Here is a 15,184-nt window from a genome sequence, read left to right on the forward strand (position 1 = left end):
CTAAAGGAAATGATTTCCTCTATTCATAGAAATTAATGTGATGTTTAGTCCACATCGCTGGCCAAATCGGCAATCACATAATCTCAGAGCAAGACCAAAACAGGATTGCATTTTGATGTATGACTTCTTTTATCTCCCTTGTGCAGGCCCCGGATGTCCAGGAAACCAACATGTGTGCAGTGGGATTCCTCTATGGTTGCTAATGGATATGTCTCATTATGGGTCCCGTCATCCCGTCATCTATAGACTTTTTTTTGGATGCAGCAGGGTGTTGCATCTAAAAGGACAAACCCCCTCAAATAATTGTTGGGTTTGCGTGGATTAATGTATTCCTGTTAGAATGGAGAAAGTTTATCTAAATCTTGAAATTTTGGAAAAACCAAGAGGTTAGATGCAATTTATGGTGTCTAACCTTTGGTGCAGAAGATGCTAGTCTATGGTGGATTAGACTTCAGTTATCTCAAAGTGATATGTGTCCCAGTACCAGAGTTCCAGCTCCCATCCTATAGAAGCTGTCACATGGAGTGAAAAGATTTCTACAAACTGCATAAATGTGTGTGGGGTACTCTAAGTTTATTTGCAAAGGTATGTGTGTGTATTGCACCTCCATACACTGAGGTATTAAAATAAGTGTGAGGGATTAAATCTGCATTGGTGTATCACATGAATAATGACTTGGTCATGTGATCCTTACTAAGCCAATGGTTGGGAGAGATGTCCCTAGTCCAACCTCCTTTTCCAAAAGAAGGGGTGGGCCCAAACTAGTTAGTCAGTCTAGGCCTAGCTTTTTCCAGTGCAACATTTCTGAGCTTCTGCTTTTGCTAGGCCTAGATACACCTAGACGTCATGTGTCATTTCTAGGTGAAATTGAGGTGAAATCCTGTTCTGTTCCTGTCCATGCTGTGAGGCTAAAGTGCTCAAGTCTTCATCTCCAATGAGTTTTTTTTCTTCTTCTAAGACATTGAAGAATAAGCTAAGCAAGGGTCCTTCTGCAATACAACAATCTCTTCAGTTACCTACAGTCAGGGTTAGTGCTGGGTGGCTGACATGTCATCAAAAGTTACTGTCCTTTGAGTATTTGGGAAGTTTTTGATACATATTGCACTACAGTAAGCAAACCTGTGAAGATCCTAATCAGTAGAGAGAAGGCTAAATAGGACTTTAAACATTTCCATAAATTTCATTTCAATAAATCAAACAAATAATAAATCAAACAAATCAATAAATCAAAAATTTCATTAAATCTGAAAATGTAATGGTATCATTTAAATGGACAGTAACCAAATGTCCATTCATCTGGCTTAAATGTGTGCCAGAGCAACTGCAATGTATTGAATTTGCACAAGAAGTTTAAGTCAAGTCTAACAGTTGTTTCACAGAACATTGGTGTTTAGAAGTCTCATACCTGCACTTTCCACTACAGGACCTCCATTGACAAAAAAGTTAGGGGAGTTCACAGGGAACACCAGGTTAGCTGCACCACTGCCATGTACTATAAAGATATCCATAGTTCCACTACTCCCAGCTCACCTCTAATATAATGCTCATCATCCTCTGTGGTTACCACATGATACTTAGAAAAGGTAAGCTGCACCACTGCCACATGACTTAATAATATTCATAGTACTACTACTCCCAACTCACCTCTAACATAATGTTCATTATCCTATACTGTTTGTGCATAGTGCTTAGAAAAGTTTACATGTTAATAAATAAATAAATAATAATTAAAAAAAAGCTTCAGTGACATTTGTATGACGTCTAGTATCTGGCGACTTTGATACCTAGGGTTATTAAAGGGAATCTGTCAGCTCTGTATGATGCTCAGTGCTCATGTCAAGGAGGCGATGCCGAGCTGCAAAATACACCCCTCCTCCCTCCTTTCTTTGACTGATTAATGTAAAGGGCTCAGCTTCCAGGACTTAGCCCTATATGTCAAGCCATTCAAGGCAGATCGGGGTAGGGGAGTGAGGAGGCGTGCCGGCTGCAGAATGGCATTGTGTTTTTGACACAAGCTCTGAGCATGATATTGAGCTGACGGATTCCATTTAATTGCTTCAATAGAATGTGCCACATAAATCAAGTACTTAGAGGTAAATAAATAATCTGTAATTTACATAGTGAGGTACAAGATAAACAGTGGCTGCTGTAGCAGTAGATATGCACACTATTTCAAGTCATATTGAGTTTTGTTGGCTCAGCTCAGCTTTTAATACAGTCATGCCCTCATGTCTTGTAGCTAAAATCAGAAAGCTTGGGCTATCTTGAAAATGTCATAATTGGCTGCCAAATTTCTTGGCTGACATATATCAAGGGTATGAGATTTTAAATCTTCTCTAGGGCAGTTGAATTTAGTGGGTATCATAAGGATGCAGTTTGAGTCCATTATTCTGTTGTCACACCTTGGATTGTAGTGTATGTCACAGTAACACCAGGGGTGTAACTATAGAGGCTGCCAAGGTAGCTGTTGCATTGGGGTCCTGGTGCCTAATAGGGGCCTCAAGGCACCTCTTCCCCATAAGATACCAGTATTATAAATGGCACATGGGGCCCTGTTGCAGCCTTTGCATCAGGTCCTAGTAGCTACACATTACATCTCTGAATAACACAATTCTATGTGAATACTGTAATTACATGCTACTGCTTGGTCTTATTAAATAGGGGGTCAGACATCTTCTTCTTTCAAGAATTGTTCATTACTTCAACCCACTATCCAATCGCTAAATCTGAATACGTTTTACAATTGTTCACTTTATGGCATTATAGTATGTTTTGATATCGCAACTCTAGGGGAAAAACATTTGTTATGTGGAATGGCTAAGATCGCTGAATCCATAATAGATTGTAATGTTTTAAACCGTCATTAAGCAACCTAGAATTTTAGGGGATAGTTCACACCTGTCTTACAGCCATATTAAGATGTAGTACTTCCATCTGGAAAATGAACTTATTATGTGATTGGTGCACAAACAAGTAGGTTCAGTGAGAATTTTATGCTACTGCACTTCTAAATAAGCACATTTAGATGGTAATTGTACCACTGTGAACTGTACGATATGTACTACCTTTGTGTGCTTTTTCTTGTATGTTTAACTGAATGTGTTTTTACATTTTCTATTATGCAAATTGCAGTTGCCTTTCTCTGTCATTGTTATATTAGGAAATAACAAAGCTGATTATATTTCGCATACTACATACAGAGTTTAAAATGTTTACAAACTGAATTGTTCATGCATGTAAATCCCTTTAAAGGGGTATTCCACTAGTCAGCGTTCGGAACATATAGTTCCAAATGCTGTGTTCGTGCTGCGGGCTTCCTGTGATGTAACGCCATGCCCCCTCAATGCAAGTCTATGGAAGGGGGCATGCCAGCCACCACACCCCCTCCCCATAGACTTGCATTGAGGGGGTGTGGCATGACATAACTACGGGGCATGGCCAATCCCTGCAGCACTCACACAACGTTCGTAACTAAATGTTCTGAAGGGTGGCCAGTGGAGTACCCCTTTAAATGCCTTCCTCACTATTTACACTTTGAAAGACTTGATGCTACTCTGACTGTGGTATATCTGTAACCAAATGTTTCCAGTCCAAGAAACATTTATGCTCAAGTAGTCACATACAGGAGACACAGCTGTCGGCACTGTCATCTTCCGAAAGCTGGACTCGTATCCTGAGTGGAGCCCAAGTGGCAGCACAGTATAACGGATATCTGAGTAGCTGGCAGCGGTGCTCTTCCTAATGCATCACAGATAATAATGAACAAAGCAAGAATAGAGTTAGGAGGCACCCACTATTCTAGATGGTAAAGGTTTTTTCTTTATTCTAGGTGCATAATTAAATTTTAGCGGGGTGCCACTCCTGCGCCACACTGCATTTTAATCTTATGCACCTAGAATAAAGAAAAAACCTTCACCATCTGGAATCGTGAGTGCCTCCTAATCCAATTCCTACTTTGTTCAGTGTGCTCAATTAATCTTTTTCATTTATGCATCTTTACTCTCAATATACTGAATATAACATTAAAGCTTACAAATAGTTATATACTTTACAGTATAGCTATCAGATCCCACAAAAGAAAGAATGAATATGTTAGTACCTAATCCTGACCATGTACATCTAATTTTTATGCCTATATCACCTGTAATTATTATAAAAATACATCTTTTCATTAGCTCACAGTGTGCCTGCGCATGCAGTCTTGTCAATGAGTTATCTCTTGTTTATGACTCATGGACATGCCTGCAGGACTGGTTAGTGTCCCAGAGGGTATGGGAACCCCTAGTGGTGGGATTTTTCTTTATTAAATATTACAAAAATTTAAACAACCATATTAAAAACTCTCTTCAATTTTTATTTTCATTCAGTAACAACATGTAAAAAGTTTTTGGAACTGACAGTGCCCATTTAACCCCTTAACGACACAGGACGTAGATGTATGTCCTGGTGCCCTGGTTCTTAACGCACCAGGACGTACATTTACTTCTGTAAATGACCGCGAGCACCAGAGTGGCGGGCCCGTTAATGGACTGATGTGCCTCATTAACCCCTCAGATGCCGTCATTAATACAGATCACAGTATCTGTGGCAGTCTGGTCGGTAAAATGGATGATTGGATCGCCCGCGTTGCGATTCCATAATCTATAATGGCAATTTAGCAAATTTTGGATCTCAGACCAGAGCAGAAGACCCGTGGAGACGGACGGAGGCAGGTGAGGGGACCTCCGTCCGTCTCCACAAGTCTTCTGCTCTGGTCTGAGATCCAAAATTTGCAAAATTGCAGTTTTCTTTTCAATTTCCCTACACAAATAGTATTTTTTATTTTTATTTCGGCACGCATAGGGACTCAGTAGGGACTTATTAGGGTTATAGGTTGATCTTGATGGACTCTGGTCTTTTTTCAACCTTATGAACTATGTTACTAAGTTACTATGCTACTATGTATTGTATGGTAAAATGAGTGATGTCATTGATTTACAAAGGACAAATGGTCGTGCAAAAATCAAGCCCTCATATTCATCTGTGGATGTTAAGATTTTTAGAAGGTGAGGAGGAAAAAACTAAAATGCTAAAATAAAATTGGCTGAGTCCTTAACCCCTTAAGGACCAAGCCCATTTTCACCTTAAAGGGGTTATCCAGGAAAAGCACAATTTTGCACATTTTGGAGGGTTTCATTTTCACACTGTACATTTTATGGTAAAAATGACATGTGTTCTTTATTCTGTGGGTCAATACGATTAAAATGATGCCCATGGCTAGATACTTTTATATTTTTGTACCGCTTAAAAAAAATTTAAAACTTTTTGTACAAAATCAGTAATCTAAAATCGCCCTATTTTGACCACCTATAACTTTTTCATTTTTGAGTATATAGGGCGGTATGAGGGCTCATTTTTTGCGCCGTCATCTGTACTTTTTATTGATACCACATTTGCATATATAAAACTTTAATATCATTTTTTATTAATTTTGTATAAGGATGTGTAAAAGGAGCTAAAGGCTGAAGCATGGATGAGGTGTCGGTAACAGTGTGATTTGTGTCTGTCACGATAGCAGGTATAAAAGCTTTTTCCTTCCTTTTCTTTATCATGGCAGTTATCAGTCTCCCCCCCCCCCCCCTTTTCCATAAAGAGCTTCTGTCGGAACCGGACTACATTGTCTGCGTGTTTCTTGCTAAGAATGTCCCTCAACCCTTCTGTAATAGAGGACAGTTCCTGGGCGACAGTCTGACAGTGGGGAATAGAAGTAAAGCTCTCCAGGTTGGAGATCTTCCCCAACAATGCAGAAATCTATCTATCCCAAAAATAAAAAACACCCAAAAAACTACCAAAAACAGCCAAATAATTCTGCTGAAACTGAACCCAAATGCTGTGTATGAATCAAACATAACAGGAATTTCCTGTAGGCCTGCTTTAAAATGGATCTGTCTCCAACCTCACAGTGATCGATGGCTTATAGAAATATACATAGAAGCATAGAATGTGTCAACAAATAAGAGCCATTTGGCCCATCTAGTCTGCCAATATCCTACCTTATATAAAGGATGGCCTAATACCTATCTCTATCTTATATAAAGGATAGCCTTATGCCTATCCAGTGCATGCTTAAACTCCTTCACTGTATTTGCAGCTACCACTTCTACAGGGAGGCTATTCCATGTATCAACTACTCTCTCAGTAAAGTAATATTCCCTCATACAATGTCAAATATAGTATATACAAATACAGCAGTGATATTGGGGCCCCCAATATTGGGGCCTTGGGACATTTGACACAGATACTTGAATATCCAAATGAAGGAAAAGGTCCAGCTCTTAGAGGAACTGTCAAAATCGACAAGTTTTGTTGAGGCATACAAATATTAAAATCCATAGTAACTCTGTAAACAAATAGAATGTTTTGAAATGCGTCAGAGGTTTATAAAGTCACTATGGATTTTAATAGTCGTATGCTTCAATAAACTTGTGGATTTGGACCTTTCCTGTGTTCAACATATTGGCAGACTGTCCACAATTCGTACTACAATAATGTTATATCTGTAAAATTTTAAAACAAAACAAAAGTGAACAGGAAGACAATGCAGGAAGAGTCTACATTCGTAAGATAATATTACAAATAACTCAGATGAGGTGATAATTTTTGAACAAAAATCTGAAACTGTTAGATCACAATACCTGATGGTTTACTGTGTATCTGCCTGTTATATACTTAAACAAAGTCTAGTAGTACTTGTGTTTTTATTTAAAACCATCTGATAAATAGTGTTGTTCGCGAATATTCGCAATACAAAATTTATTTCGCGAATATAGCACTATATATTGGCAATTACGAATATTTTTTTTTCACAGTACACATCACAGTGATCATCCCTCTCTGCTTCCAGCTTGTGTGGTATAAAGAAGGCTCTAATACTACGGTGTGAGACTGGCGTGCAAATTTTAGCATATGCTAATTTTTGTTTATGTGAAAAAATTTGAATATGCGAATTTAGCGAATATATGACGAATATTCGTCCATATATTCGCGAAATATCGGGAATTTGAATATGGCCTATGCTGCTCAACACTACTGATAAACATAAAAAAATAGTAAAATTGTCTAGCTTGGCATAGTCTTCACATAATAGGTATAAGGGCAGTGGCGCTGATGATGGTGCATGAAAAAACACTGGCAAGAATATATCAGTCGTATTGTCTGTTACAAAAATACAATGGCCTCTTTCATATATGAATGTCTCACATGTGAACAACATCCTTTAAAGGACATTTTGTTTGACTACCGAAAAATGCATATCCACATTATGCGAAAACAGGTGATAAATTGGAGAAAATTTTTATCTTGCGTTGTTTGTAACAAATGTCTGTAAACAATTACTTGTCATAAAGGATCCTAAAACAATCAAACAATTTGACTATTTAGGGAGACTTTGGACATAACACTTATGACTAAGGCAGAGCTGCTTTTATGTTATTTGAACCCCTACTGTTAACATAGTTTTGTTCAGAGTGTTTTTGTAAGCTTTTGTCTAAACCCTGTAACCTCCTTCCAGATCCAGTACCTGTCAGCTTAATATGTTAATCAGTACCTAATCCTGACCATGTACATCTAAACTTTATTCCTCTATCACCTGTATTTATTATAAAAATACCTTTTTTCATTAGCTCACAGTGTTGGAAATCCTCTCAGGAGAAGGGTGCGTGTCCCTCCCTTGTGGTGGTGTGAGGTGATTGGTGTGTGATGGGATGGGGCGTGTCTCTTCTTTTGGTGGTAGGAGGTGATTAGTGTGTGGTGGAAGGGGGTGTGTCCCTCCTGGTGGTGGGATGTGATTGGTGTGTCTGCTCATGCAGCCTTGTCCATGAGTCATCTCTTGCCCATGACTCATGGACAAGCCTGAGGCTGCAGCAGGACTGGTAAGTGTCCCAGTAGGTATGGGGACCCCAAGTGGTGGGATATTCAGTGCCCATTTTCTTTTTTTTAAATTCAAACTTTTTTAAACAACCATATTACAAAAGGTCGTTCATTTTCAACAGTAACAACATATAAAACGTTTGGATCTGAAAGTGCCCAATTAAAGGCGTTATCCCACAAATTGCACTGAAACCTCTCTAGAAGAGGACCTTTTTGAGAAAACCACCCCCTGATCTAGACCCGATTTCATGTGATATATTTTCGGACAACCAAACAATGTATATAGTGTCCATTTCTTTGAAAAGACCCCTTTTTATAGAAGGCCACTTTTTGGTGCAATTTTGTGTTCTGAAAGAGGTCAAACTGTATTTCCATACCAAATTTACTTAAATAATTGAGAATGTGTGTCCACCAGCACTGAGTTTAATAGGTGGATGTGCACTGTACTATACATTTTGAACACCAAGTGGAACCACACTATATAAAGTAAATGTCATATCTTTTCACTGGAATATAAATTTGAATAAAACATTTATCAACATGGTTCTTTTTAAAATTAACCTAATATTTTTTTTTTTTGTTGTAGGATAACCTGAGACATGAAAATTTTTTATTTTTATGCAAACAAAATGGTTTAAATTCTTATAGTTTTTATTTAAGTGCAGTTTTATTCTAGAAATTACTCAAGGACTAAACCATATCATAAAAACTTAAGATAGATCTTGAAAGTAGCTGCTTTTTTTTTTTTTTTTTTTTGAAGGAAACATTACCCTGCAATAGAAATTTGCTGTAATGAACTGACCTTGATTTTTCCTATATGATCTTGTAGCGAGTCAATCAGCAAATCTCCCACTGGCTGCCAGGACCCTTTCATGGCCTCAGCTTGACATAGTTTATGGTCCAGTTCATCCATTGCATCCTGGAGCTCCTGCAGTCTTTCAAGTGCATCATCTAATTTTTTCTGCCACTCAAGTGATCCCACGTTTAACTTGTCCCACTCATTTCTTACATCATCAACCTGCTTCTGCAGGATTCTGCTGACATTCTTGGACTGTTCTTCTACGTGATGTTCTGGAAAATGAAAAGTAATTTACATTTACCATTTTACAGTACATGCCCAATCATATAGCATCACCGAGCAAAAACTAATTTAACAGAGAATTCACACAGTCTGTATCAAAAGGTCTCCATAAAGAGGAGAAAAGATAAAAGGATCCATATAACGTAACAGTCATGATATTCTGAAATGGGAAAATGTCTTTCTGGATGATAAACTTTGACCTACTTACTACTAATTTTAAGTACTAATCTGAATCAATTGAATTAAAAGGCTATTCCCATTTTATAAAGTGTTGGCATATTGCTATAGTGGTGGGGTCCAACCTCTGGGACCTCTACCGATCCTGAGAATGAATACTAAATGGGCAAATGAGGGGGGGGGATGCAGATGGCTCCATTCACTATAACTAAGGCTGGGTTCACACTACGTTTTGTCCCATACGGGAGCGCATACGGCAGGAGGGAGCTAAAACCTTGCGCTCCCGTATGTGACCGTATGCGCTCCCGTATGCCATTCACTTCAATGAGCCGACCGGAGTGAAACGTTCGGTCCGGTCGGCTCATTTTTGCGCCGTATGCGCTTTTACAACCGGACCTAAAACCGTGGTTGACCACAGTTTTAGGTCCGGTTTAAAAGCGCATACGGCGCAAAAATGAGCCGACCGGACCGAACGTTTCACTCCGGTCGGCTCATTGAAGTGAATGACATACGGGAGCGCATACGGTTACATACGGGAGCGCGAGCTTTTAGCTCCCTCCTGCCATATGCGCTCCCGTATGGGACAAAACGTAGTGTGAACCCACCCTAAGCTGTGCTGCAGTTCCTGTGCACAGGAGTTGGCCAGGTGTTGCTGTTAGCATGGCATCCCTTCATTTGTAATATCCACGGGAGTCTCCAAGGAAGGAATTTTTTTCCCCTTGATATGGTGCAATTGGCATCAGCCTTATAAGTTTTTTTTTGCCTTCTTCTGGATCAACACAGTAGGGATATAGGTTGAATCTATGTTACTAAGGTTTGTGCTTTGTGGGAAGCAGAGGCTTTGGTGATCTTACATGGTTACATAGCTTCATAGGTTAAAAAAACCTATAAAGGTTAAATAAAGACAAGAGTCTGCAGTGAAAATTCTGCTGTATAAATGGGACAACAGAATCCCCATGTCATTCAATGTGCATTACATTTTTAAGTAGTATTTTGAATTTCTAAGCAGAATTTTCCAGCATGGAAATTCCGCTGTGTGAACATAGCATCATCTTTCTGGGTACTGTAGTCCTCCCATTCCCCATATTACTCTGGTTACCAGTCTTTAAACCCTCTCCAGCTCCACTATATCTTTCTTGTACACTGGTGCCCAGCACTGTACTCAGTATTCTATGTGTGGTCTGACTAGTGATTTGTACAGTGGTAGAATTATTTCCATGTTGCGGGCATCTATGCCCCTATTGAAGCACCCCATGATTTTATTTGCCCTTGAAGCAGCTGCCTGACACTGGTCACTACAGTTAAATTTACTACTAACTAAGACTCCTAAGTCCTTTTCCATGTCAGTTGTTCTCATGAGTCCCTTGTAAAGACAATAAAATATTACAAAATTAATCAACAGAAAGTTGACCTTCAGTTTCTTCCATAAATGTTCTGTATATTCTAGAATTCTTAAGAAAATACTCTCTCTGAGTTTCCTTTTTGTCAAAGAATCACAGATTCTAAACTGTTTTCTGTTCCTATACAGATGAAATCTGTTGATAAACTATAATTTTACTTTAATAATATTATGCAGATATTTGGACCCCTGTTGAGGCATTCTAACCCATTATTATGGAGCACTGTAAATTAGCTTTCATTTTGTTAGCCCCAGACCACACACGGGTACAGCAGACTGGCATGTTGTTAATTATTGTTTGTGACATAATGGATACATAATGGATGGATGGTAATCACCATGTGAAGCAATTCATATTGCATGAAGTCACAAAGTTTCTGAACATATGCTAGAGAACGTTCTGAGATACTGGCATATTGCTGTTAAACACCTGCCAACACTGTGTTGCACATATACGTCTTTTTTTTCCTGGAGATCATTGGTGTCAACAATTAATTACATCTTGTTGGCATAACTACATTTCTAGTTTGTGCAAATCTATGAGGAGCCACTGAAATCTACTTCAACAATTCAGAAAAGGAGACCAATGGTTGGAGGGTAATATATATGCAAACAATAAACCACCAAAGGTGGTAAAAAAAAAAAAAAACATTCGTTCCCAACCATTATTCATATAATATTTACAAGACTTTAACCCCTTAAAGGGGTTCTCCGGTGCTTACACATCTTTTCCCCTATCCAAAGGATAGGGGATAAGATGCCTGATCGCGGGAGTCTCGCTGCTGGGGACCCCCGGGATCATGCACGCGGCACCCCGTTTGTAATCAGTCCCCGGAGCGCGTTCGCTCCGGGACTGATTACAGGCGACCACCGGGCCGGCGGCGTGTGACGTCACGCCTCCGCCCCCGTGTGACATTACGCTCCATCCCTCAATGCAAGCCTACGGGAGGGGGCGTGACAGCCATAGGAATGCATTGATCAGTGTTTTCTGCGCTTGATGGCTCAAGTCTGGAGATCAGGCTTGGAGCAACCAAACGCCGATCGGACAGCTGTGAAGAAGGCAAAACACTTCCTGCTGTCCTCTCAGCTGTTCGGGATGCCACAATTTCACTGCTGTGGTCCCGAACAGCTATGCTGAGCTAACCGGCAGTGGATTCTCCCAATTTAGACACCGCAATAAACTCCCCCCCCCCCCAATTTTTTTTCGTTTCACCGCAGATTATGTCATAAAATATGTCATTACAAAGTACAATTGGTGATGCAAAAGCCCTTATATGGGTCTGTAGGTGCAACATTGAACTTGTCATGATTTCTAAAATGGGAGGAGGAAAAAATGAAAGTTCAAAAAGGAAATTTGTTTTGAGTCCTTAACCTCTTAAGGACCAAGGACGTTCCGGTACGTCCTGAGTCCTTTCCCTTTCTATAATGCGGGGCCACGATGTGGCCCCACGTCATAGCGGGTTGGGCCCGGCATTTAACAATGGCCGGTACCTGTGGGTATGATCGCGGTGCCGCGCGCTATTAACCCTTTAGACGCGGCGCTCAAAGTTGAACTCCGCGTCTAAAGTGAAAGCAAATCACTGACAGTTAGCTCAGGGGGCTGTTCGGGATGTCCACGGCAAAATTGCGGCATCTCAAACAGCTCTGGGACACGAGGAGGGTCTGCTACCTTGCCTTCTGGTATCCGATCGCCGAATGACTGCTCAGTGCCTGAGATCCAGGCATGAGTAGTCAAGCGGCAGAATTATTGATCACTGGTTTCCTATGAGAAACCAGTGATCAATGTAAAAGATCAGTGTGTGCAGTGTTATAGCCCCATATGGGAGCTATAACATTGCAAAAAAAAAAAAGAGAATAAAGATCAATTCTCCCCTCCCCTATTAAAAGTATCATCCCCCTTTTCTATTTTAAAAAAAAAAAAACTGTGTAAATAAAAATAAACATATATGGTATCGCCGCATGCGGAAATGTCCGATTTATAAAAATATATCATTAATTAAACCACACAATCAATGGCGTACGCGCAAAAAATTCCAAAGTCCAAAATAGTATATTTTTGGTCACTTTTTATATCATGAAAAATCAACAAGTCTGATCAATACAAAAATGGTACCGCTAAAAACTTCAGATCACAGCACAAAAAATGAGCCCTCATCCTGCCCCATATGCGGAAAAATAAAAAAGTTATAGGGGTCAGAAGATGACAATTGTAAACGTACAAATTTTCCTGCATGTAGTTATGATTTTTTTCAGAAGTAGGACAAAATCAAACCTACATAAGTAGGGTATCATATTAATCATATGGACCTACAGAATAAAGAGAATGTTTCATTTTTACCGAAAAATGTACTGCGTAGAAACAGAAGCCCCCAAAATTTACAAAATGGCGTTTTTTTTTTTCAATTTTGTCTCACGATGATTTATTTTCCATTTTGCTGTAGATTTTTGGGTAAAATGACTGATGTCATTACAAAGTAGAATAGGTGGCACAACAAATAAGCCATCATATGCATTTTTAGGTGCAAAATTGAAAGAGTTATGATTTTTAAAGGTAAGGAGGAAAAAATGAAAGTGCAAAAATGGAAAAAACCCTGGTCCTTAAGGGGTTAAGGTGAAAATGGGCTGAGTCCTTAAACGGGTACTCTGGTGAAAAACATTTTTTTTAAATCAACTGGTGCCAGAAAGTTAAACAGATTTGTAAATGACTTCTACTAAAAAATGTTTACTCTTCAAGTACTTTTTAGCAGCTGTTTGCTACAGAGGAAATTATTTTCTTTTTGAATTTCTTTTTTTTCTTATCCACAGTGCTCTCTGCTGACACCTCTGTCCGTGCCAGGAACTGTCCAGAGCAGCATAGGTTTGCAATGGGGATTTTCTCCTGCTCTGGACAGTTCCTTAAACGGGCATCAGGTTTCAGCAGAGAGCACTGTGAATAAGACAAAAAAGAAATTAAAAAAGAAAATAATTTCCTCTGTAGCATACAGCTGCTAAAATGTACTGGAAGGGTAAAGATTTTTTTTATAGAAGTCATTTACAAATCTGTTTAACGTTCTCGCACCAGTTGATAAAAAAAAAAATTTCCCCACCGGAGTACCCCTTTGTGGGTTAAATAAAAGAAAAAACACATCACAACTGCATATAGTGTGAACAAATCGTAACCCACTTATGAGTCTCAACTGCTAAAGTGAAGCCAGAAAATTGGATGACCAGGTGATTATAAGGCTCCACACCCTCTCTCTGCAAAGTGTGTAACACTGCTAGTAAAAGTAGCAATACAGTTCTAACGCACATAACCTCAATTAAAGGCTAGCAGTTGAATAAGTTAAAGTTGATGGTGTCTATTACAGTGTGATTGGCTTGCACTCTAGAGCACTCTGATGGCACTGTTTGGTGGGAGATGGGGATCCACTGCTGGCATTGCACATTTATACTTCTGCTACCGCTGTGAATAGAGTCACTATGCTGGTACTGTTCAAGTGAAGGTGGAGACATTCTGTTGCCACAATTTAAGTGAAGGTGGGGGCAATCTGCTGGCACTTTATTAGTGAAGATGAGTAGTACACTCTGCTGGCACTGTTTAAGTGAAGGTGGTGACACTCTGCTGGCACTGTTTTTTGGGGTACTCTAATTTAACTGTTAATAGAGTCACCCTAAAGTGTTATTTCTCTCAGGTCTCCTTGAAAATGATTACTGAAAGTAGACAAGCATGCCATACATTAGCAAAGACAAAGGAGGATTATAATGATACCGTATATTACAGACAGGCATTTAAGGTTGAGCACATTTTTAGCAAAATCTTCTTTAAAACAATGGCTTTGTCTATATTTCTCTGCATGTCATAGAGATAATTTCTCATATTCAGTAGTTATTAGAAAATAGAGATTCTAATGGAAGACTTATTTTAACCTGAAAGGACGTTCACTAAAGCTGAAAATGAAATATATACTGCCTTTGAGGAAAGGATTGGCAATAAATTTCAGCTCAAGCTTTGTCTCGATAAATCTTCTTCTCCTTATAACAGTGCAGAGGGAGAAGAGGGCTTTCAAGGGCCAACCATTTGGAGCAGAGGTCAATACTCTTATTTTTCATGCATTGCTCATGGACCGCTTCCTTTTAGGTCTTGACCAAGACAGACAATAAAATGATAAACACTTGGCTGGAAAAAACTTGAGCTGACAGACGGCAAGTTCAGTTTAATGAGATGTGCTACATACATATGTATGTACCTGGTGTTTTTTTTAGCGATCACTTTACATTTAAAGAGATAGGGATTGAGAAAATTCATGAAATTCTAAGACATCATGATCCCTTCATCAATATGTGATAGCAAGGCTGTGTTCAATTCAATTACCTCTCGGCTCATGGTATATTTTCTCCAGTCTGTCGAAGGGAAGCTCTGCTAGAAATATACGCACAGTATCAAGTGCACTCATGATAACAGGTTCCTTGGATTTTACCTCCCTCTTGAAGACCTATAAGAAAAAAGACAAAATCATTCTTTCCACAAGCTCAAATAGATGATGTTAGAGGTAAAATTTGTCATAAGTAAATACTAGATGGTCATATGTGGAACATCACTACTCAAGAGCTCTTAATAGAATTATCATAGCAGAGCAATG

The 15,184-nt window shown here is 39.2% G+C and overlaps 1 protein-coding gene across 4 annotated transcripts in view; it reads right to left on the reverse strand.

The window, feature by feature from the left end:
- DMD (dystrophin) overlaps positions 1-15,184 on the reverse strand; it is a 2,642,350-nt gene that overhangs the window by 551,690 nt on the left and 2,075,476 nt on the right. For all 4 annotated transcript variants that reach the window (XM_056556147.1, XM_056556148.1, XM_056556149.1 and 1 more), the window contains 2 exons: positions 14,917-15,037; positions 8,711-8,979 (listed from right to left, as the gene is read on the reverse strand). In XM_056556147.1, coding sequence (XP_056412122.1) covers positions 8,711-8,979; positions 14,917-15,037 — 390 coding nt within the window. The remainder of the gene's footprint in view (positions 1-8,710; positions 8,980-14,916; positions 15,038-15,184) is intronic.

This window comes from Hyla sarda, chromosome 2, assembly GCF_029499605.1.
Source record: "Hyla sarda isolate aHylSar1 chromosome 2, aHylSar1.hap1, whole genome shotgun sequence".
NCBI classification, from domain to species: domain Eukaryota; kingdom Metazoa; phylum Chordata; class Amphibia; order Anura; family Hylidae; genus Hyla; species Hyla sarda.